Genomic DNA, 27,439 nt, shown 5'->3' with positions numbered 1-27,439 from the left:
ATATGCAGCATTTTTGCATTACGTTCTTTTTGGGTTTGTGTTGCCTTTTTTGCTAAGAACTTTTTTCAGCTTTAATAACAAATAACTTCTGATAACAAGCTGAAACAGATACTGCCTTCATTCAATCTTTTTCTGTTGCCAGCAATACATCTGGGAAAAAAGCCATTGGTAAAAGCCACAAGCCAGAGGGAAGGTAATAAGTTGCTGGTACCCAAGATTTTCATCATGTCAGCATTCAGTAAGGGTTTGATGGTGCAGTTACCTTTGCTTTCCTTTTAAGTTGTTTCGGTGTCAGTGAAAAATATTTTAAGATACAAAAAAAAGACATTATACAACCATTCGCCATTGTGTATTACATTGGGGGAAGTAATCTCTTCCAGTCCTTCCCTTTTCTCATTTCTAATTGTTCCTCAAGGCTTTTTGTGAAGTGTCAAATCCCACGTCACACTGGCATCCCCAGTGTGTTTTTACTGGGGCAGGTGTCATGTGCTAATGCTCGGTCCCATGGGAGACCCTCCTCAGACCCAGACTGTGATTGTGGCCAGGTGCTGTTCAGGTGTGCAATCAGTTTCCATTGCAGTGTGGGTCACAGGTGCTGCCAGTGCTGCTCCCTCTCCCCACACTGTCATTCACACCCATACACACACATGTATAGTACATTCACACGTACAATATATTGCTAGCTCTCAGGGTAAGAGCTGAATACAGTATTATCTCCAACAGTTGTTTTGCAGGAACCACTTTATTTACAGTGATACATGCAAAATGTATATATCCGCTCTATATATGACAAGAGCAGAAAGCAGAGAAAAGAAAGACGAGGAGATGTGGTGCAGTACAGTTTAGCGGATGTAGCCAGTCATTATGCAGAGCTGCAGGGTGTGCTTATCTATTACTGCGGTCAGTCGAGCATGAAGAGCTGAAGACGAGCTGAAAGGGCGCAAATCCCTTTTCTCCTTCCCCATGCCGCCCACATCTCCCCACTCATCCCAGCCGTCCCCGCCCTCATGCTTCTCTCAGTCCATCTTGGCCCTGCCCGGCCCCTTCCTTGTCTTCCTTAGGCCCTGGCCCCCAGCATGCGACTGGTGATGCTGTCCAGCTGCACAGGATCAGCTGTAGTCTCAGTAGGCCCGGAGGGCTGTAACTCTAAAGAGGAAAGAAGAGCTTGGGCATGGCCAAAATACGATGACACGAGTCTGTAGGAAGCAGCTGCAGGGGTCAGAGCTCCATGACTGTATTTATAAGGTGTCTTCATGTAGCTCGTTTCAGTCACTTCACTGCGCTTTATGTGAGAGAATGCTTGTGATGCATGTTGAATTAGCAATGCCGAGGACGGGCAGCTTTGATGGTTATATGGCCTCAAGATACTTGTGCACAATTGTATATACATGTTTGCAGATGTTTGCACAACACAAAGAGTCAAATTCTGTTTAAAAAAAAAGAAAGTCTGAATAGAAGTTTTGATAAATCCACATTCTGTAACTAAGACCGATTGTGCTTATTTGCCTTTTTGTATATCTTACATCTTTCTTTATCCGCTCTCTTGCTCTTCCCCTCCCCCTCTGTTCTCTCGTTTCTTTCTTGCCTCATGCTGCCTTCAGTTGATGCCAAGAAGGATGTTAGAGATCATTTAATATGAGGGCAAAGCTAAAGAGGAAATGATTCATTCAGAAAAAATACTGTTAGTGGAACAATTAACCATTGCTGAATTTAGCACTTGATGTTGCTTTGCTGACAGCACTGAGTAAAGAAAGCTGAACATACTGTATAAAACTGTAAACACCAACAATGCCAGTGTGTATGTGACTCAGTATTAATGTGGATGGCATGGTCTCAGGTGATCTCTAAATAAAAATGAACAGTGATGCATTTTGCGGTGTTGGCGTTGACTTCAGTGCTTTTTGAATTTAGAGATGTTGCCTTGAACTTAAACTTTAAAACTTAAGTTTAAGTTCTTAAGTTACCTAAGATCATCCACCGTGCACCTTGTCTTTTCAAGAAGGAGGCACCTTATTGGCGGATAGAAGCACTTGCTTGATATATACAGAGCAGTATCCAAGTTCACATTTATGGAGATGAGAGATGGCGGCGACCATGCTGAGCACAGACTGTTCATTAAGAATGCAGTGGTCTGCTTGTATTAATCACAAAGGGGATCAACTTCAGGGTTGATTTGGGTAAAACTCCTCCAGTAGAATTGTTGTTTGAACCCAGGTTGGGCACAGATGGGGTTTGGGTTAGGTAATTCATTTTAGCCCTCCTTCCTTTCTTTTTCTCGAAACCAAGTAACTCTAACTCAAGTCAGGTTGTAGGTGAATGCTCTACACTTAAACGCTGTAAACTGAAAGCCACTCATTTGAAAATACATCAAAGGTTGATTCCTGGTTGAGATGCCACAAACATCCTGGCATACAGTTGCTGGTTAATTCTCTTGCTCACCGCTCCTCTCTAACTCCCTCCTCCATTTTTTCCACAGTCACAACTTCTTGTCCAGGCGTCCTGTGTCCATGCTGGGTGTGCTGGCAAACAAAACACCAGATAATGTTGCACTCCTCTCTTTCGGACTGTGCTGGATCGTGATTGGTTAATAAAATGTAAACATTAGTTTCGCCTTTACTCCCACTTGACAATGCCTGACATTTTCTCCTGCGCTGGCACAGCCCTGGGAGTGGGAAGTGTGGGAAGTGTCGAGAGAAGCACGGCTCTGTGAGACTGTTTCTTTACTGCCAGGAATATGGAGGTGGGAACGTACTTTTTTTTGTCAGCTAAAAATAAAAATAAAAATGTCTCTTAAATGGCTGCTACAGTTTATGCCCACATACAATGCCATCCTCCCAGAGATCACTCATTAAAAGATCTATCCCCTTCAGGCTTTTTTTTGTGTTTTATTTAGTGCAGGCTTGTGTTCTTAGACCGAAGACTGCTTAGGGTTTGCAGGGGTTTTCTGTGTAAGGAAATATGCCCCCAGTGCTTGGAGCTGGACCAGCATTCCTAGCCCATGTGTGTATCCTTCCTTGTCCTTCACCTCGGCTCTCTGTTGTTTCACTGTTCAACAGTTGTTTGGCATCTAATACCAAACATCAACACATACTTTGATGTTACACCCTGACTTAATTCTAATATCCAACTGGGGGACATTTCTCCAGCTTGTTAAATGTGCTCTTGTTCCCCCGGACGGCGCTCTAGCAATCTCGACAGGGACGATGGCGGGGAGCTCACATGTGAATGTGTGATGCAGGGGAACACGTTACTGCTCCTACCAGAGCAGCATCCATTACAGTGTTGGTGTTCACATGGTGGGAGACGTTATTAGGGAGCTCATCGCCTTTCTCCTCTGAGAGAATGGATGTGTGATTATGAAGTCATCAGCCATGAACCAGTGAGGCTGCGTAGAAGCACCCCTCCTCATGGGTCCTCAGGGTGCCATTGATTGGTGACCATGTGTTTGTGCCTGATAGACTGTGAAATGGTGTGTTGCTGCACGGCTGTGTCACACCTGCGTCCCACCAAGGTGATTGATTGGTTTGGTCATGTGGAATGTTCCCATCTGGTCTGCAGTAATGCATTTTTTTCCTCATTTGTGAATAACAAGCACTGGCAGGAGAATAGTTGGGCTCGGAAAAAGGCAAAGGCCAAGCGAAAACATTTTCCCCTGTCCACCTCCCCTTTTTCCTTTTTACCGATTTAGAAAAAATTTAAATAGACCGAGCCATGGCACCTGATTATCTGGGGAAGGAATAAATACAATCAGGAAATCCACATATCTCTCACACCGAGGTGGATTTTTAGGAGAAAATAAACTGTTTAGCTAGTGCGATGGGAAGCAGCTCCTGATATTGAAAGTCATACTTCAGGGCTAAAAATGTGCCATAAAACGAGGGATATGTTTCATCTTGCTGAGAATATTTTCTTGATTAGTAAACCCTTTCAGGATTTCTAGCCTAGTGTAAAAGCGATGGAGGTACCCCCTAAAGCTAAATGTGTTATTTTGTTTCTCATTCCTGCATTCCTCCTGGTTTGATTTCTCTTAATCCTGGTCCCTCGCCTTTAATTGATCTATTCATTCCAACTAATGGCTAATTACACATCAGGCTCCATGAGCAGATGCATTTATCATCATAGTACGTAATAATCAGTGACATTTCAACAAAGAAAAAAAATAAATATGCAAATAAGAACTCATTAACATTTGCTCTTGCTGTTTTGAATAATGTCACTGCTGACAAGGCTGCATGCAGAAATTGATGTTGAGCTCAGGGCAAGGGAGGCATGTTTCCGTAGTGTTTAGTGGCTCCATCATGTTTCTACTGTTGTTCCTAATGCTGGGCTGTAGAGAGACTGTAGAGGGGCCGTCTTCTTCCCCCAGCCGCGGAGGAAGCTGATTTGTTGCACTACCTCCTTTTCCTGTTTCTTCATCCGCACGGACCTAACCTCTAACCAAGCGAGCTTTTATTTACTGTCAGATACAACCTGGTGGAAACACCAGGCTGCTTTGACAGGATGGTTGTACACAAACTCTTGAGAGAAGGAAACAAAAGGAGGCATTTTTAGAGAAAGTGTTCATCTGTCCAAGTGCCATCTCTTGTTGCCAGAGGAGTGTATTAGTAACTACAGAGCCTGTCTAATTTTACTTCCAAGGTGTCCACAGAGACTAAAACCTGACTTTACATAGGGTAGAGTATTATGTTGCCAGTTTATTATTCAATTGTCTGAGAATCTAGACCCGAGTCCATTCCTTTTTGTGGAATTAAAAAGAAAAACAACAAAGCCATTTAACAGCATTTAAATATTGGAGCTTCCAATAGAGATTGTAAAAATTTCATAAGAAACTTTTTTTTTTTTGCCATGAATTAGTCGAGCCAGGGGTCCGACAATAAGAAATGGTCTATTAACTTGATAGGAATAATGTTTTGTGGTTGGGTGCCATTGAATTCATCACATGGGAACATGAGCAAAGACACACGGACACCAACAGCAAACACATGCGTGCTCAGAGAAAAAAAAAAAACAAGTGAGCTGGCGTGTGATAAGTTCATTCGTTTTCTACATTAACAACATTTCTTCATCCTGTATTATGTGTTTGTTTTCATGGTCTTGGCTTTCCTTGGAGCAAGAAAAATGGACTCGTTTTCTGGATGGAAAAACAGAGGCTCTTGGAATGCATCGGAGAGGCAGTGAAGCACGCTCACTAATTGGCTGTTTTTATGGCAAGGGTTTTGAATTGATCCCTGGAGATGCTTAGGTCACTACCTCTCACATTATTAAAATAAAGGGGCTCCACGCAGTGCCATGCTGTGCTGTACTGCAGCCCCGTGATCAATAAGGAGGCACACTGTGAATGACTATGAAAGCCAGCTCACCTTTTCCTTCAACAGGATTTCAGCACCCTAATGTTGTTTATTCACTTCACTAGCTCAGCATATAGGTAACTGAGGTTGACCTTCAATCAATAAAATATCAGCTAAATTTTCTAATTATACAAAGTCAGAATTTGATTAAGAATTTCTCTTTCTTTGCTTAATTTTAAATGATCAGGCTAGTCCAGTAAAATATTTTATTTTCATTAATTTAACTAGCCAAAGCTAGCCAAACACATTGCTTTTTAACTTGTGAGCTCTGTGTTAAATGATTACGCAATAGTCTAAATTATTCAGTTATTGTAGAATTACAACTGATGTGAACAAACACTATTCTTACATGGAAATCCTTTTCCTTTCCAAAAATTAGAGTTCATTAATTAAGTTAGAGAATGCGTCACAGTAAAAGTATTGCTGGCACTTGAATGTATATGTGTATATTGTATATATATAGTGTATTGTAATTGACGGGGTGTAGCAGTGCTTGGTGAAGAGGTGTGTGGGGTGCTGTGTATGTTTGGAGTGAGTGAGTCCACTTTGTTCAGCCAAAGCATTTTGGTGTTAATGTTGTTTTGAGGACGATCACTAAAAAAAATGTCACTCCCAATCAATCATGTGGTCTGACACCACTCGTATTTTAGACTGTGGTTGTTGCAGAATAAACAGCGTAGAATGCAATTTGGAGCAGCTTGAGGTCAAACTCACATCTGTAAGGTTGCTGGTTTAAACTTATGCAACCGTAGAGAACATCTGGGTTAGTGAAAGAGAAACAAGCCTTATTTCAATTAGATCTGTCAAGTTCTCTTTGAGCAAAGCCCCTAACCCCCATCCTTGGGAGTGTCGCTGTGCAATGGCAGGCGGGATAATGGCTGTGTGGGACGGTGGTATCAGTGTATATCAGTGTAACACAAGGTGTTGCAAGAACACAGCAGGATTCATCATTAGGAAATACGAAAATGTGGAACTGGAGACCTGGAGGTGCTCATCCCGACTGAACTGAGCAACCATGCAAAGAGAAGGAGGACCTAAAGGATAACTGGCAAAACTGTGCACTTCCTTGGCTGCACTGAGAGACCTTGGCAGAAGAATAAGATATCAGTGTAACACTTGTAAAAATTTGGGCTGTATGGCAGAATGTGTTGAAACAAGCCTCTCCTGATAAAAGGCACATGACAGCAGCCTGGAGTATGGAAACAGCCAAAGACAGAAATCATGAGGCAGAAAGACTCTTGGATCTGACGAAGCAACAGTTGAACTCCAGTTGTAATAGAATGTGCTATATTTAGCAGAAACTGGGCAGAGATGACACCATCTCTAGGAGGCAAATTATTAAGATTTATCTGCCTTACTCCGCCAAGGACTTTACAGTGGCATTATCATTTATGTACTGACATCTGAAACGTACTGTTGAAGCCTCAACAAAGTGTCTTCACAACGCATATGTCAAAGTCCTTATTGCAATGATTGAATGCTTTTAAAATCTATGTAATGACTTCACGATATCTGTCCATAGATGCTCCCTGTCCAGCTTGACTGATCCTGTCATTCATTACACTATTGAACGTGCAAAGCTCATACAAATATAGACAAGAAGACCCAAAGCTACCGTCAAAAATGCTTTTGTAGTGTTTTGACTCAGGGAATTGAATAGTTTGAATTTAGATATTTTTTCACTCTCATCAATTTGTAAACTTTTTGGGAGATTGCAGATGGTAAATGCTTTTTCTAGTTGGTCTCATGGCTGCAGGATTTTAGGTTTTGACTACTATAAATGGCTGATGAGCAGTTTTAGCTGGCTGGTTTGAGACAGCTTGCTGCAAATGACTTTTTTTTTGCCGCGAAAATATTTTCAACTTTTTCCCTCACTTTTGTCTGCTCGGACACATTCTGTAAACAGAAAGATTTTGTTGTGCAGCAAAATGCTTGACGATCATAGTTGCACCTTCACGCCTCAGAGTGATATGCTAATGAGCAGCTTCACAGAATATTTTAATCAGAATTGATGGAATTTTTTTTGCTCATGAGAATGTTTTTTTTATTGCTTTGGGGATATACTGTGTGATGGCAGTCTGCATATTTAAATTCATGTTATTGATGGTGATTGCAGTAATTACGCCGCTTTACTCATGTTGCTTTTCACATTTTGTGTCTCCTGCATCTGTGATGTTTTAAGATAATGAATTTTGCTTCCTATCAATCACTGCACTTTAGACTCATTTGTGGGCCTGTGACACACACACACACACACACACACACACACACACACACACACACACACACACACACACACACACACAAACAAAACTTCAAACACAAGGTTAGTCCTGTGTAGCTCTGGCTTACCCAAGAAATAATAATAACAATATTAGTGTTGCTCTTGTTGTGAGGCTGTGATCACGCAGGCCTGCTCAGAGGAAGGAAAACAAAGCATTGCTAATACCAGGCCTGTAGCTCATGTGAAATTGATGAATTGGTTCCTCTTATGGTTTTTGATTTGTAAACTAGTGTTTCAAACTTAAAAACTTCATGCAGGGAACTTAAAAATTAACAGCTTGTTTTTAGTTTTTTTTTTTTTTTTTTTGGGTGGGGGGGTGGGGCATTATTACAGTGACCTATTTTCCTGAAAATGAGATGCTGTATTTGTGCGTCAGACAGGAGATTTTGTCACTGTGTGATAAGGGTATAGTTTATTCAGCTAATTTAGGCCCCTGGCTGTAGAACTGGCCGACCCAGCAATACTGTTCTCCTTGATATATCACTTTGTTCTACTTTACTTCAACATCACAGATATGCATTCTCCTGAAATTTGAATAGCAATTCAGCTATGCAGTCGCAAACTGTAAATATTACAGAGTCTTTTATAACTAGAAGTTGCAAAGTTGCTCTCGGGTTGTTGTAAAGTTTAAGAGGCTACAAAGGGATTTAAACTCTGTTGCACATGTGGCATAAGGCAGGACAGTTGAAATGAACTAAGGAACCTGTTCATGTATGAGGGGGGTCTTGATCTTGTATACTAAACTTATGAACTTGGTTATTGTTTCATCTGCTTCTAATCTACAGAAAATCAAAATAATAAGGAAAACCTAATTTTTGTCTAACTGCATTTCAAGGTAAATACACTGAAAATAAACCAACTATCTTTGAGAAGCATTGTACAAAAATGTATGCACCACCAAGAACACCTTTCCTTCCCTTCATGCGGACGGGGAACCGTTCAGTGTGAAAAAATAGGCTGCTGTCATGTTTAAAGACAGCTTCTTTCAAATTGTAGTAATACACTGGTGTTGATCTGCTCTTCTAACGACACTGAATGGACAGTCGTAAACTGAGCTAATGCTTCTTTCAATTCTAATTTGAAAATGTGAGGTATTCCTGCCCCCTGAACCAATTCTGTCTGTCAAATGTAAAATGACAATGCTTGGAGCTTTCTCGGATTCAGCAAATCCAGACCAGTTTCAGTCCAAGAACATAGTTTACCAGTCTTTAAAAGAATAAAAAGATTATTTTATTACATTTCGTCTCTATTGTGTGTTCATGCAGAGATTTATGCACAGTGGGAGACAAAAGGAAAGGCATGTAACAGAGGTTTTAGACTCGTTCAAAGCTTGAACAAAAGAAGCAAGTTAAACAACACATTGTTGAAAACTTCTTAATGGAGGAAAAGGGACATTAAGTTGTAGCTTTGCTTTTCATGTTTACATTTTCTGGCACTCCTCACTATCACAGATCAGGGTGGTTTACAGTTTCATGATGTGGTCTATTAATATATCATAATGTACTTAGTTTTAGAGAAAATAACACTTGGATCTTCATGTTGCCCAAGATGACGCCAAAGAGGCCGCTCATTTTGCACTAGCATTTTCCCGTTGTAACAAGCAGTGTCCTTGTGGACTCATTACCAATAAAATGGCAGCATCTTGTTGCTTACAAATGCAGTAAATGTTTACACAAGATAGTTTTCACAGCGATTCCTTGGTTATACTGTGTATTCCTGTGTATTCGAAGTCTGGGCTACACTGTTGATGGAGCAACTTAGTACACTTTGTTTTGCCAGGATCCACAGTTTTTGGGGAGCTGTGAGGCTGCTTCTCTGTGTCATAGTGCGGACTGAGACATTGTTTTCACAAACACATCTGTCTGCCCTGGTGAGCCCTGAAACTCTAACAGTGAGCATCAATTATTCACATCAGACACAGTGTGTGTGACAAAACACATGCTGCCAATGAATATTTAACTCTTGCACTTGACCAGACCTTTCCTCAGAAGACCTTTTAGGAACGAAAATGAATTTCACTAAACCACCTTCAGATATTAGACAGACAATAAAGAAATTAAAAATCCCTGTCAGAAGAGGTTTCATCATCCTGCCATGATAGTGAACGTTGGTGGTAGTCGACAACTTAATCCTATTTCCTTTTGCAGGAGCGATGGCTCAGAACTGTATCACATTATTGTTACAAGAGAAGCAGCTTTGCCAGTTAAACCATCCTGCCTGATTTCCTCAGATTTCTTTGGTCTCTAGAGACAGTCTGCACAGATGCAGAACAACTGTCTCCTGCAGGACTGCTCGGATAAGCACAAGTGAATTCTCTTAGATGTGCCTCTGCTCACCTGCGCTCGTGAAAGCAATGTTGAGATCAGTCATTGTGTAACAAAAGATCCAGGCTATGCAAGTTTTGAACTCACAAAAGAAATTACCTCTTCCCCAGGGTAAACAGAATTTAGTTCCATGCTTGTGTCTGTGCTTGTAATATTTGGAAGTCTGACAAAAATAATGTACGATGCTGTTAAAGTTATTCATCATTCTCCCCTAGGAGCTCTCATTTGTTTGTTTGTTTGTTTTTCCAGGGGAGTAAAACTGCTGAGTTTGGATATTGTGATGTGTATGATTCATGCGTGTGGTGTGCTGTAAGTTTTATTTTTCTCCTGATGGGTACTTGGGAGCTTTCCTTTGAGGTGTGCACACTGGATGTGACACTGATAAAAGGACTCTGACAGTTATCGCTATCAGTAATTAATTCACTGAAAACATACTCTCCATACTGAAAACTCTGCGACACATAACACCACTTTACAGAACCGCAGGTTTAGTTTTTGGCTTTGGTTTTTGTCTAAATGACTCTATGTCTATCAAGTAGTTCATTTAGTTCTTAGCACATAGTAACAGGTCCTGAGGGAGTCCCATTTCTATGAAATGCACTGATGGAGGTCTGAGTTAATGTGGGTTGATTGTTTTAAAAGCTCACGTAGGCTAGACAGTTCACTGCAAGACAGTGAAATATATCGAATAAATATCAGTCAGTCAGTCAGTGAATTCCTCCATCCACTGATCTATCCCTCCTTCTCCTCTTTCCCTCTTTGCTTCCAGCAAGCATCAGATAATATCAAAGTTGAAGGTGGATAAAAGTGAAAGAAAACGAATAAAAGTGAGCTGTTTAACTCAGTAAAAGGCACAGCACCTCTAAGATTTGCCAATAGTACTTTATTACTGTAGTAAAGAAAGAAAAACAGAAAATAACACTCCTGCCCTTGTCCCAGAGTAGAAATCTTTATTTTCCAGCAGCCTGTGAAACTCACCTTGTTCATGTTTGTGTATATTAAAGTCCAACAAATATGTGTATGTTTGTGTGGTGTGAATTTGGTAATGAAAAAGCTCACAAACAAGAGGGTTTTATAATCACACTTGCATGTGGGACTGTTATAATCCAACTGTACACAGAGATAGGACGTGATATTCTTGAAGAAATTACAATGTAAGAAATCAGACTTGGCAGCTATGTCTTGATATATTTGATACAATAGGTAGACAGCTTTGCATACCTCTTAACTGAATAGCCTGATTTATAAACTGTGGATGATATACAAGGTCAAGGCCATAAGTGCTATTTTTATCAGACTGGTCTTTTCTAATTTTTTTCCCACTACATTTGCATGTTATGTGTTGTTATTAGACGTCAGTATATTGGAGAACATAGAACTGTGTATTGTTTGCACTGATGTTGCCTAAAAAGAGAAACTATTAAGCACAACGTATCTCAATACTCTGCACCTTCAGTCAGTCTCTGCTTGTAAAGCTTTCAGTTTTTCTTAATATGCCTCTGTGAAGACATCATGCATGCAGCTCACCTCAGCCCATCCTTGCCCCCCTCTCATTCTCTCTCTCTCTCTCCCTCTCACACAAACACACACACGTTGATAACAGACTTGTCTGTCATGGTCAGACTGGCCATCGGGAACAACTGGAAGAAATCTTGTCGATAGACAGTCAAAAAATCCATAAAGACTTTACTGGGCCTGTCTGTCACTTTACTGGTGTGCAACGCGAGGGTGACGCGTGCTTCGTCCAAACACCACACTACGTTAGCTCGACCCTCACCTGAATAATGTTAAAAAGTCATAAATTTGCAGTGGCATGGTTCTGATAAAGAACCAAATCAAAGGAGTCAGGATACTGTATGTAGTCTACTATTAGGTAATAGTCTGTGTGTATGCCCACGTTTGATGAAGGCTAACAGTGATTATAACTGACCTTTGTGTTTTTACAGGTAAATCAGAGAGGGCTTCATTTCTTGGCTACGGGAGGGATCCTGGAGCATCTGGCTGCCAGGTGAGTCTCTAAACAGCTGTAAAGTTCATTTTGCTCCCAAAGCGTCTATCAAAGTAGAGCTATATACAGTTTTGATACCATATATCAGCTTCTATATCAGTATGTTCCCCAATAACAAGGGTTCTCTTGAAAACAAGTCAAACTAGTTTTTCTAAATTGTTGTAGGTAGTCAGAAAGAGCGCCAAACACATCTGTACATTTAGAGTGAGCAGTAAAAGCTCAACAGACCAGAGGTATTATGTCGCCAGTTTTTATTTTGACAGCTTGTACACCCACCTCTCCACATTAACCTTTGTCCCAGGTAGAAAGATGGGAAACATGAATTTATCCCTGAAATTTCACTCTTGGGTAATAAACGTTGTTTAGTCATGCTTTCTCCAACTTAAAAAAGATATTATACATTGCCCCTCTTCCACTGGTTTCAAAAAGGGAATCCATGGTTTTATTTAATCAAGGTTGGATGAATTTTAAATCTCTTTATTCCTGTCTAAGCTTCAGTGTGAACGAATCTTCTAACATGACACTGAATAATCATGATAGTCAGACACTTTTGATGAGATACAGAGACAAATTAAGAAAGACCCTTTCTTAATGTTTTGTGCAGACAGGCAGCTGTGGAGATCTGAGGTTGTGGATACTCTCAGAACAGAAACAGGAAGACTTTATTTTCAATCTGATTTTACCCAATAACACTATTGATTCATAGCCTGCTATTCAGCCCTAGAACATTTCATTGTGTCTTTTGTCAACTGGTTGAGCCTAATGATTGAATAAGACAATTGATCTCATGATCTACTTGCCATATGGCAGGTAGCCATGTGGCTACTACTGTACACCATGACCTACAAATTGCCCGTCATGGCATGTGACTTCTGAGGCAGAGAGGGCCTTGGCATGGTTGGATCAGATTTTCCTATTCACTCAGTTGTGACTGTCAGTGCTCGGGTGCACTTCACATGACCTGCAAAAGATTTTAACATTTCAGGTCTGAATCCTCTGCACACAATATGGAAATTTGTACAATCTTGAGCTGTAAAGGTTTCAAACTAGTATTTATTCTGCAAGATTTACATTTTCTGATTCTTGTATGACTGACCGTCTTCCTCAGAATGAGATGCAGCAGCCCTCACAAAGTCATTATTGGGAGATAAAACTAATTCAGAGGTGTTCACAGTCCAGGTCAGAGACAGTCAGGCATCCAAACTTGCATGACTCTTTAATGGTTCCTGCTTGAATAGCTTGTATAAAGGAGACATCAGTGTGCATCAGCAGAAACCCAGATTCATCAGACCAGGCTACGTTTCTCTCAGTCCTCAACAGTCCAGTGTTGGAGAGCCTTTTCCCTCTGCCGCCTCAGATTTCTAGTTGTTGGAGTAGAAACTGACATGGGCTTTTGCTGTTGTAGCTCATCTGCCTCAAGGTTCAACGTGTTGTGGATTTTGAGAAGCGTTTTTTCTCACCACTGTTGTATACAGTGGTTATCTCAGTTACCTGAGTCAGCTCCAACCAGTCTGACCATTCTCCTCCGACCTTTCTCCTCAACAAGGCGTTTTCATCCACAAAACTGATGCTCATTGGATGTTTTTTGTTTTCAGAAATACTCAAACCAGCCACTGTCTGGCACCAACAGTCACGCCACCGTCAAAGTCACTGAGGTCACATTTTTCCCCCATTCTGATATTTGATGTGAGCTGTTAACTGAAGAACATCTGCTGGAAAGGTCTCAGTGGTTACTGTGTCAATCCTCAGCCTGTAATGGAGATTTTAAGAGGGCACGTGAGGTTTTTGAGCCAACTACTACACATCGCTCACATGATCCCTGCTCTGCGGGTCTGCAGCCGATTACTCTAATTAGACCAAGCTCTTAATTGGCCTCTTAACCCAGTTAGTTGGGGTTGTAGAGGTCAAATAGATATTGGTGATAGGAGGACGTGGCGAGATTTCAAAGGCTGACACCGTCTGTCCTGTGATGCAGAATATGTATATAACATATCACCTAATATGCAATATGTTACTCTAAAAACTATTTTTGGTTTCATTTTATGTTTTATCAAGTTTTAATTTTTATAATGTAATGTTTTTATAAAGATATTGTGATATTTACTATTTAAAGTGAACGCACTGTAAATGCTTGCATGCTTTAGCCATATTATTTAGGACAAAACTGTTCTTAAGTTCAATGTAGATTGCATAATACAAATAGAGACAACTTAAAAATGTAGTTGATGGGTCCTGGAATTGCTGGCTGACTCTGAGGTTTTTAATTTCTTGTCGTTTAAGCATCTGTATGTTTGTTTTCTCTTTCAGTCTTCTGTAAGGTCAGACATTGGGTTGGCGAGTCCTGGTCAGTCAGTGACTACATCAGGGAAGTCAGCTGCTCCGTTCTACTCCTTCACTACGGCCAATCCCAGAAGACGTCCTCTACAAGATCCTCCGCCCATCGGTCAGTTCCATCTCAATCTCAACAGTGTTGACACAAAACGTCCTAAAAAAGATTGTCTAGTTTTCTTTTAATCTTTTTCTCTAGTTTTTCCTCATGAATTGATCCTAAACTATTTAGATAAATAAATCTTTATCTATCTGTATGCTATCTAACTGATTGCTATTATGGCATCGCTCAGGTTAAACCCTTTGTAAAACATGAACACATACATGAATGTCATATTATCTAACAATAAATAACAATTCCCACACAAGTTGTTCAAACACTAGTTCCACCTCTCAAAATTAAAGCCTTGAGTCCTGTACATGTTGCCTGTTCACTGGTGAGACCTTCCAGTATAACTTACTGCCAAATTGCTGATGTTTTACTAACAGCTAACGTTGCTCTGTTTACCAGAAATCAATTCCTCTTCACTGCTCTATAACAGTAGCCTACACAGGAAGGTGCACTGTGAAGCCACTGGTAACTACTTTAGCACGGTGAAGAAGAATCGATTTCCAGGAAAACTTCTCTTTTATCCGAGTGTGAAACTCTAAAGTTTATTAATAAATTACGAGGTATTGGATCGGTGGATAGACGTGTTGTTTGTTTTCGATTGTTGATTCAGTATTTTAGGCAGTATCGGTATGGGAACAACTCTCTCTATTTCAGACAGCAATTTAACCAATGCAAAATTACAGGATGTTGTCTGTAGTACACGTGGACATTCAGAAGACCTACTTAAAAGACAACTCCAGCTCTTACCTACATTTCAACATTTGATGAGCATTTATATACCGGTACCAAAATAGGCCTACGTGATGTTGGTAAAATGTTTCCATTCATCGGACCAGGTGAAACATTTTTTGACCTCCTCCATTTTCACACAGAATTAAACTTTCACACGGAGCTGTGTGGAAAAAAGGTTGAAGGACAAACAGCTCTTCCCATGGAAAATAAAAAAACCTCCAGAGATCCACTTTAAAAATACAAGGATGTCACTCTGGATGGGATTTAGATTACAGGAGGACTAACAAATTTGCTGAAAAATAGGTAATTGCAGCTGTTATTATTACGTGGGTGGGAAGGAAAAATTATCCACATGTGCTCTCTGCAGGGGATTAAAATCACTGACCAGAGCAAAATTCACCTCACCTGCCCCACAGAAATAAATCCAGTCCGGATGGAGCTTAAGACTTGAAAAAGAATAAAAAAGTATTATTAGAAAAATTACAAAAAAAGACAACAGTAATCTTCCTGCTAGTTTATGTCCCTCTTACATTGTCAGTGATGCAGTGCTCTTGAAGTTGAAAACGAATATAAGTGAAGTGGAATTAAAAAAGACGAGCTGAAATAAAAGATTATTGTAAAAAGCCGTTTCAGGTACATTTTATGCTGTATGTGTGGCAGTCACAGTGTATTCACAAGAAGTACTTTGAATGAGTTTTGTTGGCGAGGCGGTGTTGTGGAAAAACAGAGTTATGGCTTGTTTACAGCACATTCACAGTTGCTTCCTTTTTGCCTGTGAATGAATAGATGTGCTTTCATCTCTCCACAGATCCTCTACAAACAAAAAAGGTTCGCAAGGTCCCTCCTGGCCTGCCTTCATCTGTGAGTGGAAGATCATCTACCTCTCATATAAATAGATTTCACAGTGAGCTTACTTAAGCAGACACACACACACATACACACACATTACTCACACGCCCTCCCTCTCACACAAAGAGCGCTCTTGACATCACTACCACATTTCTTGGATGGGAATTCAGTTGTTTTTGTGGGTCTTTGAAAAAGTGACACCAGTGATGCCTGTTAATTTAGAAAGCAAAGTTCTGACCTTTCATGTTTGTTGTTTACGTGCTTGTTGTTAAATAGCAGTATGGAAAATTCTCTGTGGGCTACAGCTTAGTGTACATTTTTGTGGTTATATGTGTGTGTACCCGCATGCATGAATGTGTGTGTGCCTGCATACACATGTGTACCTTGGGGTGATTGATTTTCAGCGCTGCCCTGTCACAGTCTGGCCTCCTCACAGCCTCTCCTGGGAGAAAGAGAGGCTGTCAGAGCGGATCCCCAGCTCTGCTCTTTTGATGTTTAATTAGTCATTACGTAGCCGAACAGGAGGACAGACAGAGATTAATAGCACAGAATATCTGAAATTTCTATTGGTAATGATCCCGGTGGAGCAGAAACCATTAGGATGCAGAGAAGTGTGGAGCTCAGCTTGCATTCGCTTAGACAGGGGGTGTTGAAGTTCATTAATATGCATAAATCAGTAAGTCAGATGTTCATTGTTAAAACCCTGGTGGATTGGCAAAGGTTTTATTAAGCCTTGCCTTAAATTCCTAGAACTGGTACAAGACAATGATTTTTTTTCTTATTTTCAATAAGACGCAACTGGTTTACCAAAATCCCACCCTTTTCTTTCCTTAAACAATGAAAAGGTTTTCTTTCTTTTTTTTTTTTGGGTGAGGGAGTCTGAGACTGGATTTGCCTTTCAGAGCTTTGATAATCGTCACCTCTACTGCTGTTTCTCTGAAATCAAATATGGAACAGGCCGGGGAACATAAAAGGCTGGCATGTGTTTTGTTTCTGGATTTGTATTTGAAAAGAAGTTTGTCAGAGCATGAGGGAGAGAAGCAGTGTCTGGCAGCAGCAGGAACGTGTGCTGCCTTCCTCTTAAGTAAGTGATATATTTGAGGTCTTGTCAGACGGAGGGAGGGAGGCAAAGAATGGTTGCCTCGCGGGTTACATCTCTTTGTTGTGTAAATGGACGCTGGGCTTTTATTTGTCAGTACTTAACACATGGGCGCAGGTGCGGTTCGGTGACTCATAAGAGTACAATCAAGCAGTACAATGCTAGATGGGGAAAAACAGTGACAGAGCATGGGATAAAATGCAGCTTCTTCTTGTCACTCAGTACTGCTCAGAAGATAAAGCCTGGAGCTTGGAGGAATTATCCCAGTTAGTCTTTGATCCCATTTGAAAGAATAAAGATGGTAGTGTTGAATAAAGGGCTATAGGTCTCTTATAACCTGCTGACAGAGAAAGGAAAACATAAAGCCAGTTTTTTAGGTGGTATATGTGGAAAATGTTTGAGTGGGAGGTTGTCTGGCGGCTTTTGGGAGGTGTTGTCAGGATAGTGGTTTTGGACTAATGGGAAGCATAGGTGAGATATGGTGGCATGACTATTGAATGATGTAAAGAATTACTTGTGACCCTTGGAAATGTGTATCGTGTATATATGACCGGTGCAGAGTGTGATTATTGTATGTCTAAGGATGGTTATCAGCCAAGACCCATGTTTGTGTTGCTGGCACCGACCAGTAGAAGTAGCGAGGGTGGTGTCGAGATGTGTCGAGGGGAAGGCGCACCTGGAGTCAGAGCTACTTTGCCAGAGGCAGCTGTGTGAAGAGCCTGCAGTGTACCTGTAAAGCATGAATGCAGCTGCAGATGCCACTGAAAGCTTTTGCTTGTGTAAGCAAGCGCGAGAGCCTCACCAGAGACCTGAATAGCTGCTTGATTTGAAAAAAAAATAAAAAAATCAACACAGTGCTTCCTATCATTATGTCTGCTGCTGGGAATTTTCTTATTTATTTATTTCATTCTCAAATCCCCTTTTTCCTCCAGTCTCGGTCCTCAGTCTAAAAATAAATGTAAGAGTTTTAAATCAGATGGGCAATGTAAGTTGCAAGACCAAGCATGATGTGTGTGTACACTACATGATGGAGCTGAATCAAAATATTTACGGGAGCACATCCTCTGTGCATTTAGGTTTTGACACTGCAGTGCACCAGGATGTGAAGGCTATCTAGACAGGCCAGATGGTGATTGCAAACATTTAAATGTTTATAGGGCTTTTTCATCTTATATACAGACACCCTCCTCCCTCAGCCACACACATACTTTCCTCTGTGGTCTGCTGGAAGTGTGCTCGCAGACATGGGATACTGCAGATGTGGTTGTAATTATGTGATGCATATACCTAATAAATCCCTTATCTGCCATTATTTTAAGGATTATTTAACCCAGTTTATATGACTTCCCAAATGCTGGAGCTCAACATGAAAAAAATTCTCTGCTAACATATTTTAGAATATAGCTCACCGCCTTGTGTGAAAGATAAACATCTTTAAAGCACTCATACATGAAAGCTTTGCCATTTATTTTTGCTGCAGTAGACATCTTGGCTATAATTGGCTCCCTGCATTATTTGACTGTATAAACTGAGCACTGGGAGCGAAGGACAGAGCATGTTGTCATTGGACAGACAGGCTGCTACGCTGAGGGATGCTGATGGACAGCTGTGTGGGCACCTGTCTGACAGGAGGACTGAAGATGGGGAGATAGAGAGAGAGAGAGAGAAAGAGAGAGAGTTTGGTAGCTTGTGGGGGAAAGTTGCATCTTGTAGGATATTTATGGGAAGCTGCAAGGGCATGGTGTGTGTGTGTGTGTGGTGTGTGGTGTGTGTCTGTGTGTGTGTGCATGTCAGTTTGTTTGTGTAAATAGTGTTTTTTTTTCCCCCTACGAACCCTTGTCAGAGGCACAGCGGCTTGATGTGACACTTCCTCCCTGGCTTTGGTGACGGTGACTGCAGGATGAGAGAAAGAAAGTGGTGGGCTGAGATTCAGCTCCCCTCGGGGACTTTTGCAAGCGAGAACCCTGGGTGTGGATGACAAAAAAGATTGACATTTGCTTTTGACAGATCACTCAGACACCCTTGTTTCTGAGAGATTTTTACTGTGTGAGCTGTAAGAAAGGAAGTCTGCTCTAGGCTCTGAATCTTAAGACCCAGAAATGTTCCTCGCAGTGCTGTCTGGTGCATGACATTCAAAAGATATATCTTCCCTCTCTATCTCTGTCTCTCCCTCTCTCTCTCTCCTCTCTCTCTCTCCCCATCCATCTGTCTTTAGAAGCTCAAAGACAACAGATCATAATATTGTACTACAACAGTAACAATGTTCCTGTTGCTGAGTGAGCAGCTCCTTTTTGTGTCTTCCTTTGAAGCATTGCAGGATAGAACATAGTAAAAAAAAAAAAAAAGGACTTGGTGAATAGACTGTGGATGACATGCATCAGTAAAGCCCTGTGTAAACAGCTAGTATCACCCCAGGCCTTTGTAAGTCTCAAGGCAAAATGAGATTGTAGGGGCACCCAGCTGAATGGTAAAGAGCTGCATGTTTTATATTTTGCCCGAGTTATTCTGATGTTGTAAAAACACAAACAAATGCATTTAACATCAACACTGGGAGGGTTAAAGAATATAAATAAATGTACATGCATATATTTTCCATTCCATCCTTGACTGTTCACAGATTTTTGTAATTGTTAATGAGTCCCTCGACAGAGCATTATTCCCCAGTCCACTGTCATTATTTCTTTGTGCAGTCAATTCAAACACAAGCATGATGAATCAAAGCAGACCAGGAGAGGAAAACATTAGGTGAATAATAAGGCCAGTACAGTTTGTGAGCTGTTTCGAGCCTGCAATGTGTGTTTTGATCTGCATGTCATCGAGCCAGCAGAATGACTGTTTGCAGTTTTTGTGCTTTTGACTACGACAATTGCTCTCATTATATATAATCTTAAGCGCTTGGAAATAAAACTTTAAATCAGTGATTTGTCTGATACTATAAGAAGTGAGACATTTTATATGCCCACCAATGTCAGTTTTAATGTGATATTAAAACAACACTGCAAGGTTTATTCAGTCCCACGAGCTGTTAGATGGAGTTAGTGTCGTAATAAAGCTAAAAATCTGAAATCCAAAACTCAAAGAGATGGAGGGTTAGACCGTGATTTAAAGGAAAGTACCACGTAAACCACGAAACCAAATGATAGAATTTAAGTGTTAACCGTCATCTGAGTTACTCACAGCAAAATATGTATGAGTCGTGTGTGTGTGTGTGTGTGTGTGTGTGTGTGTGTGTGTGTGTGTGTGAGAGAGTGTGAGCGAGCAGGAAGGTCCCATATAGTTTACATAAGTTCACTGCTCGTACATGATGACTGTTTTTCAGACCCAGTAAGCCAATTTGCTTTTTTATTCATTTGCATTTTTCATTCTGTAGTGATGCTGTAAAAGATTTGGAGTTTATTTTAGGTGCTTGTGGAGGATCACAGAGGTAGTGACTGATCTATATCTATATCTATATGAATATATGTCTTTTTATCCAAAATGTACTCCTCTGTGTGGGTCGGCTTTTCAGTAGAAACATGACAGAATGGGACTTCAGTGTGTATTAAAAAATGCACAATGTGTATTAGTACACAAATGTCAGGGTTGTTAGGTGTGTGTATGTTAAGATTGCTCAGCCCTTTCAACTGACAGGAGGGAAACATTTTAGGCTTTGACCTGACCCCAGTGGGTGAGCTCCCCAGAGATGGCCTCATCAGATGGCTGATTAGATAGACACCCTTGGTTTGACGGGGATGATGCTGAACAGTCACAGCCACCTCTGGGTCCCTGGGCTTTGTGTTTATCTTTGTTTAGGTTGCTGAAATTTACCACCGACATTAGAGGCTTCAGATAATGGAACAGGCAAACAAGCCAGAGGCCTGACCTCTTTCATCTGTGAGTAGAACAAGGAGTTAAAAGGACAAAGAGTATGAAAATAATGGACAGATTAAAGTCATTACTCACATTCTGGCCTGTTGTAAATTATTCATGTAGGGCTTGCGTGAGTGTACAGCATTAATGCAAACCTTGATTTCAGATCGCTGGCAGGCTCAAGAACACACAGCCTGTCAGCAATCACTAAGGTAGAGTGTTTGTTATTTAGAAACCATGCGAGCCAGGCTGCCGTGACCTGGAAAACACATCACTGAACCGCATGAAGCTCGTGTCCTTGCTGAGGTTCTTAACTCCAGGACTCAGCTATAGGTCAGAGGTTACGTGTAATAGGGTGTTTGTGTGTGTGAGTGTGTGAGGGATAAAATCACACCAGTCCAATGTAATGGTGACAGTTTGTTTTTCTTGTTTTGCTGACGTCAAGTGACTCATTTCAAATATAATATTAGTTGATGAGCTCAGGGGTGACAAGTGAATCATTAGATTATTATCATGTAGGTCATGACACACAAAAATAAATGAACTTCACAAAACCAGTGTTAGGGACTCTCTCAGAAATACCCAAAAATACTTTTTTCTTGTTTCACTGTGCTTGTACGGTAGAAACCACATACAAGCATGACATGAGAGCAGAGTTGTGGGTCTTCTCTTGAATCAACCTGGGGTCTGTTTCCCAAAAGCAACTTACATAGTTGGGACCATATAGTTGTGATGCAAGTGTTTCCCAAAACCATGGTTCAAACTGTCGTTGTTACAATGTTGGTAACTTACATAGTATGAACCATTGTGTTTCCAAAACCATAGTTTCAACGAACGTTCGCAAACAATCATTAAGTTGTGTAGTTCAAACTGCAGCTCTTTAGCTGCGGATAGAAGCTTAATTTTCTGGTGACTACATCATCAATGATGGAAGATGCAGCTGAAGGAAAGTAGTCACCGTGTGAGTTAGCTGAAAATAATCAATATTCTTGCAGTACAAACTGTATGTAACTGTTGTCGTACTTCTAGGTCTGCTGGATGCGTTCCATTATTCCCAAGATGGTCATCTTCTGCATCCTCTTCTAACGTCTAATAAAAAAGGACAACTTTTAATATTCCCTTTATGCGTATTTGTGTGTATTTCTAGGCCTATGATGAAGACTGGGTGTTCTCAAGTTAGTGTTCATTACAAACATAAATCAAAAGAGACAACAGAAAATCTTTCATCTTTAAGCTGTTTGTCAGGAAAACTAATATTTTTAGGTTTCAGGGTTCTTAGCTTTTCCATCAAATGGTTTAGGACAGATGTCCAACAAATGTGGTCTGTCAGGTTTTTTCGTTTTATCTCTGCTAGCTTTGAGAATGGATGTAGTTAGTAGCTTTGCTACATACATTTACAGCTGTCAGACATTTCAAGCCAATCTTTAATAGCCGTTGTTTGAAGACTGCTGTTCCCAATTATTAATCTGTGTATAGCCTTCTTGCAAGCATGATTGGAAACATAAATGCATGCAACACTTACAAAAAAGGAAAATTATATTGGCAGGAATGGTAAAAATTTGCAGCCTAATGATTACTACCATACTGTCCTAAAATATAATTTTTATGACAGTATTATCCACAGCATGGAAATCTTTGTATCAATGCTTGTCCGTTGTGTTTTAAAACTGCAATTTTTAAAACAAGCAATGCATTTGTTTGTCAAAAACAAAAAAGAAAAAAAAAACAGTTTCCTCACCTCAAACTCAACTGGAGGTTATCCGGAAAAATCACTTCACATATAGACACGGCATTTAAAAGATAAACTGCTCAGTGGTTACAATAGAACCAGTTAAAACAAATCAAGTACATGGAAATTGGTCAGACTAATTTCCCCCTTTTTTTTATAATTTTAAGTCTATTATTAAACTTATCATGTAATTTCAAACAATATCACTACATCCCAGAATATTCTTTATTCTGTGGGTGGACAAAATAACGGACCTGTCCTGCCTGATCAGAGCTGAGGAATTTGAACCTAGAGCAAAGACAGTGTTGTGTTTTTATCGGCTGTGGTTGACAGTCTCTGAATCTCAAGTATGTGGAAGTTCTGTCGCGAGTTAATTTAAATTTCACATTTATTAAAGTTCATGATGTCTCTTCACTTACTGTTTCACTAAGCTCTTTGTGAGGCTTCTTACATGGGAAGGTCTCTCTTCTCAAGACCTGTCTAAAGATCTGTGATAGCTGTAGGAAAGAGTACTTTGGAGACCTCTATAAAAACACTGTTTCAAGTCACCTCACCACTTATATAATATTTACTTTAAGAGAGCATATGGTCTCAGAGTTTTCAACCCCACTGTGTAGAATTCATGCAGTTGTAAAGCAGTGATTGATGAGCAGATTAGTAGAAGTAGCTGATTACTGTGTTACCCTAATTGACTTGTTTTGACATTAACAAGTCAAGGAGGAGGAAAAACTGTCAGTATTATTTTGCAAAACCATTTCATTTATACTGGATTTCATAGCAGTGACATAACACGAGGTCTAATAAACAATGGCAGGGTATCTGCAGCTCTTGAAAAGTCTTAAAAAGCATTGAAAAGTAGAAAGTATTAAAAGGTCTTACAGAAGTCTTAAATATTACTATAAAAGTGGGATTGTATGACCAGATCTTGCACACAGGAGGCTGATCAATCCTTTCTTGTGGCGTGCTCGCAGGTACAGTAGGAAGTAGTTTTGTAATGGGTGTATCAATTTTAGCAAAAAAAAAATTATTTAAATTGGTTTATCCATCTTTCCATTGTCTGCCACTTACCTGGGTCCAGGTTGCATTCACTTGATGACATGATTATCATGATTATATTATTAGAAATTATTGTTATACTGCAGCGAAGTACTACTACTAAAACTATTCTAGGCCATAATGTCCCCACTGATTTTCCATCATAGGCAATATGACCATGAAACAGGTATTTAATTGCATTATATGTGGTGTTAAGAAGGTTTTTAACAGTTTTAAATTTAACTCAGTGAACATTGCAGCGTCTTGAAATCAGCACGTTGATGATACAGTTAGGAGTTTGAGACCGTCAGGGTCTGAATCCCCCGTGCACCCCCCACTCTCCGAGTCAGCCCTCCCTAATTAGAACCAGAGCTTCTTACAGGAAACAATCTTCCTGTCTGATGACATCATCTCTAAATCCATGTGTGAGATGGGGGTGACCTCAGCCCGTGGATTTACTCTGTCTTTTTCAACACCCAAACAAATCCCAAGAAAAGCACCTTGTGATGACTCAAGTATCTTAGAGAAGGTAGTGTGAACAGGTGGGTGGAGCTGAGCTTTCATCTCCCACACCGATGCTGACTGTTTTCCACAATGTTAAGGCTGTGACCTGTGTGTCATGATCATTGATTCATGAGGTTTAATTAAATAAAACTTAAAATGCATAGGCACACTCTCTGTGTCCCCTGCAGAACCAGCATTAAAAGAAATGGGCTGGCAGTGTTCTGAGTCAGCCAGCACCGGCATGATACGTGTGCGTGTATTTCCCGAATTAATGCCCATTTCTCCCTGCTTTCATGTGTTTACCTCACAACACCGAGCAATGTCTGGACTTGTTTTAGACCCCTTCAAACACTTCTATCATGACCATTTTCCTTAAAGCATCAACTTGAAACAGCGCCAGATATAAAGCGGTAACAGCATGTAGAGCCAGTGTTTTGGATGAGTTTAAAAGAGTACCAGAGAAGAAAGGGGCATAAATAATAACAGAACTAAAAGGAAAAGCATAATAAAGGCCTAGTTTTCTTAGGGAAGTGGAAGCTTTCATCTTTCTGTAATAATAATGTTCTCAATGAGTCTACAGGCCTGTGTTTAGTCCAGGAAGCTACGAGTGGTACACATGAAAGGCTCCCGTCAGACTGTACAGACCGGGCTCTCAGTGGAATATGGTATCTATCCTCTCCTCCTCTCCTTTCTTCTCCTCTCCTTTGCTCTCCCCTCCTCCCACATGATAAAGGTAATGGGGAGCTGTGTGGCGTGCAATGACAGTAAACCATGGTAAAATGGCTGTCGATGCCCCCCCCCCCCGTCTAAGGCCCCCAGGGTTTAGGAAATGGAGCATTATTTTCCTGCTCTGACGTCACGAGCCAGCCCGTTTGCAGCTGTTGCATGCTTTACAACTCTGTGTTTACAGGCACTTCTCAAAGCTTTTACTCTGTCAACACCACAACTGCCATATTTTTCATTTCATAAATACACCTAGTCCATCTTTTTTTGCCTCTCTCTCATTACCTGGATTTGGATACAGTTTTTTTCTTCCTTACACGTTGAGCCTTCTCTTTCTCTCACTAATGACTCCTAATTGATGTGTGAGCCATGTGTGGGAACAGGTACAATGTGTTGCCAGATGGTTGTGTTCTTACAAAAGCCATATTTCACCTCACTGCCTGTAGACCTGTTAAATCATCACAAAAACAAAAAGATTAGACACTCAGGATTAAAACGTGTGGAAGAGAACAGGCTCACCACACTTACTTATGCACTCATTTGGTCGCCTTTGAATTACACATATTAATGAAATCCTGCTTAGAATTATTTTAGTTCCACTTTGTTGGGGTTCCCCTGCAGAAAATCTACATTTTTTATGCCTGGAATTAAACATTTTTTTTCTCTCTTTCTAAATCCGCTCACACATTTGTTTTCCGTCCCACCCACTTCCCTTTATCTTTTTCATACCCACCTCCCCGCCGCCTCCCTTCCCCCTCGTCCTTTTCCTCTTTGCCTCAGCACTTAGAGGCTTAAGAGAGGGATGTACCACACGAGCCACTCCCTTCTGACAGCCACCCCTTCCCACAGTGCGGAGTGGTACAATCCTGCTTTGCATAAGTTTCCTCTGAGTGGGTCGTGTGTGGAGGCCAGTACTGAAAGAATTATTAGTCCCTTTTGAACGGTTTGGATGTATGTCTAGAGAGAAAGCTTGTGTGCTGCCATAGTGTACCTTTATCACTTAAATTGCTAAAGCTATAATGTATTGCGCCTACCCTGTCCCTGGAATGGGCAGTAACTCTTTAATGTATTACTACAACGGGAAATCGGTGAGTACTCTCTTTGGGAATGTGTGTGTTTTGGACAGAGAAGAACTGGAAGAAATGTGTGTGTTTGAGCGTGTGTGTGAGAGAGAGAGAGAGAGAGTGACTGTTGGTCTCACTCTGCTCGTCCATCTGACTATCCTTGTGTCCTTAATTTTTGTGTTTTGTTTATTTTAAGATAAAAGCACTGTGTTCCTGTGTGTGTGTGGATGCATGTGCCTAAGGCTCCTCTTACTGATTTTCCATTACATCAGTTAAAGCTGTGTGACAGTAGAATTAAAATACTGCAGTTCAAGTGTCTTAACTATGTTATAAACTTATTGTAGTGTGGTTTTTATTCTACTTTGTTCCCATGCTGTGCACAAACAAGTAAATATTCTAGGCAACACATAAAATTTTAAAAACTTTTGATCATGCACAGAATGAAATGGTGCAGCAGAAAAAAGTTTTTTGCAGCCTTGAATTTATTTTTACTGGCTGGTTGCTTCAGCTCTGAGACTGGGTTGAAATAATAACAAGTGGGAGTCTGGGAATGATTAAGGGAAAGAGGCTGCCTGTTGAGGTTAGACTTTCCTGTTTGCAGATTGAGCTCCAAGCACCAGTGTTGCTGTTATTCCATCTGTTTTTAATCACTTTTGCATTCTTGACGCCACAGGGAGCCTAATGTGATTTCTGAACTTCTCTGTAATGACCTCTTTGATTTTTGGTCTTCTGAAAACGTTCACTGTGTGAATACTTTTTTGTAAATACATGTATAGTTTTCTGTGAATGTGCGTCCATGTGCGTGCTTTTGCTGCACTTGGACTTGAAGGCGCTGTTGTTTTGAGTAAAGTTATTGGTCGCGCTTGTGTTGCAGAAAGTTCTTAGATGGCGCTTCTCCTGTCTTTATGGTAAAAAAGTTATGGTAAAAAACAATCCAGTGGGCTTATGAATCTGCTCAAGGACATAGTCTAACAATGGCTGAATGAGCTCTGTAGTGCAGTAATCCTTAAGTAATGATCCTGTCATAAGCAAATTACACATGCAGATTTCCACCTGTCATTGCTTGTGCTATTTTTGCTATTATATAAAGGGTACATGCATTTTGAAGGAAAAATAAAGAGGTTAGGTTTTTATGATATTTTATTAAAAAGGTCATCTTATTCAAGCTTGTGTTTCAACTTTCCTTATAACCCATTACAGCATTTCCTCTTTGTTCCCACTACACAAAAGATGACTTTGATCTTTTTCATATTAAGTATTAACAGGCTTGTGTTACAGTTGGTGATGGGGAGAAAATTGATAGCATGTGGACAGAACAGGCAAACTTTATGATCAAAAGCACTTTTTAAGTAACCAGCATCAACTTCTTTTTTTCTGTTTTCCTTGCAAGGGAAAAGAAAGTTGGTGCTCATTCTTTGCATCAACTTGATCCACATTAATTTGTTATAATG

At 40.5% G+C, this 27,439-nt stretch overlaps 1 protein-coding gene across 12 annotated transcripts in view; it reads left to right on the top strand.

Moving 5' to 3' along the window:
• tcf12 (transcription factor 12) overlaps nucleotides 1-27,439 on the top strand; it is an 84,563-nt gene that overhangs the window by 33,668 nt on the left and 23,456 nt on the right. For 10 of the 12 annotated variants that reach the window (XM_056395193.1, XM_056395099.1, XM_056395795.1 and 7 more), the window contains exons 6-8: nucleotides 11,903-11,964; nucleotides 14,272-14,407; nucleotides 15,945-15,997. In XM_056395193.1, coding sequence (XP_056251168.1) covers nucleotides 11,903-11,964; nucleotides 14,272-14,407; nucleotides 15,945-15,997 — 251 coding nt within the window. Of the gene's footprint in view, nucleotides 1-11,902; nucleotides 11,965-14,271; nucleotides 14,408-15,944; nucleotides 15,998-25,802; nucleotides 26,013-27,439 lie in introns of those variants that run through there. The other 2 variants (XM_056395876.1, XM_056395953.1) reach the window with 2 other exon arrangements.

The sequence above is a fragment of the Seriola aureovittata genome, chromosome 1, assembly GCF_021018895.1.
Source record: "Seriola aureovittata isolate HTS-2021-v1 ecotype China chromosome 1, ASM2101889v1, whole genome shotgun sequence".
In the NCBI taxonomy this organism is placed as follows: domain Eukaryota; kingdom Metazoa; phylum Chordata; class Actinopteri; order Carangiformes; family Carangidae; genus Seriola; species Seriola aureovittata.
Note: the sequence above shows the minus strand (reverse complement) of the source record. Positions and strands in the feature narration are given on the sequence as shown.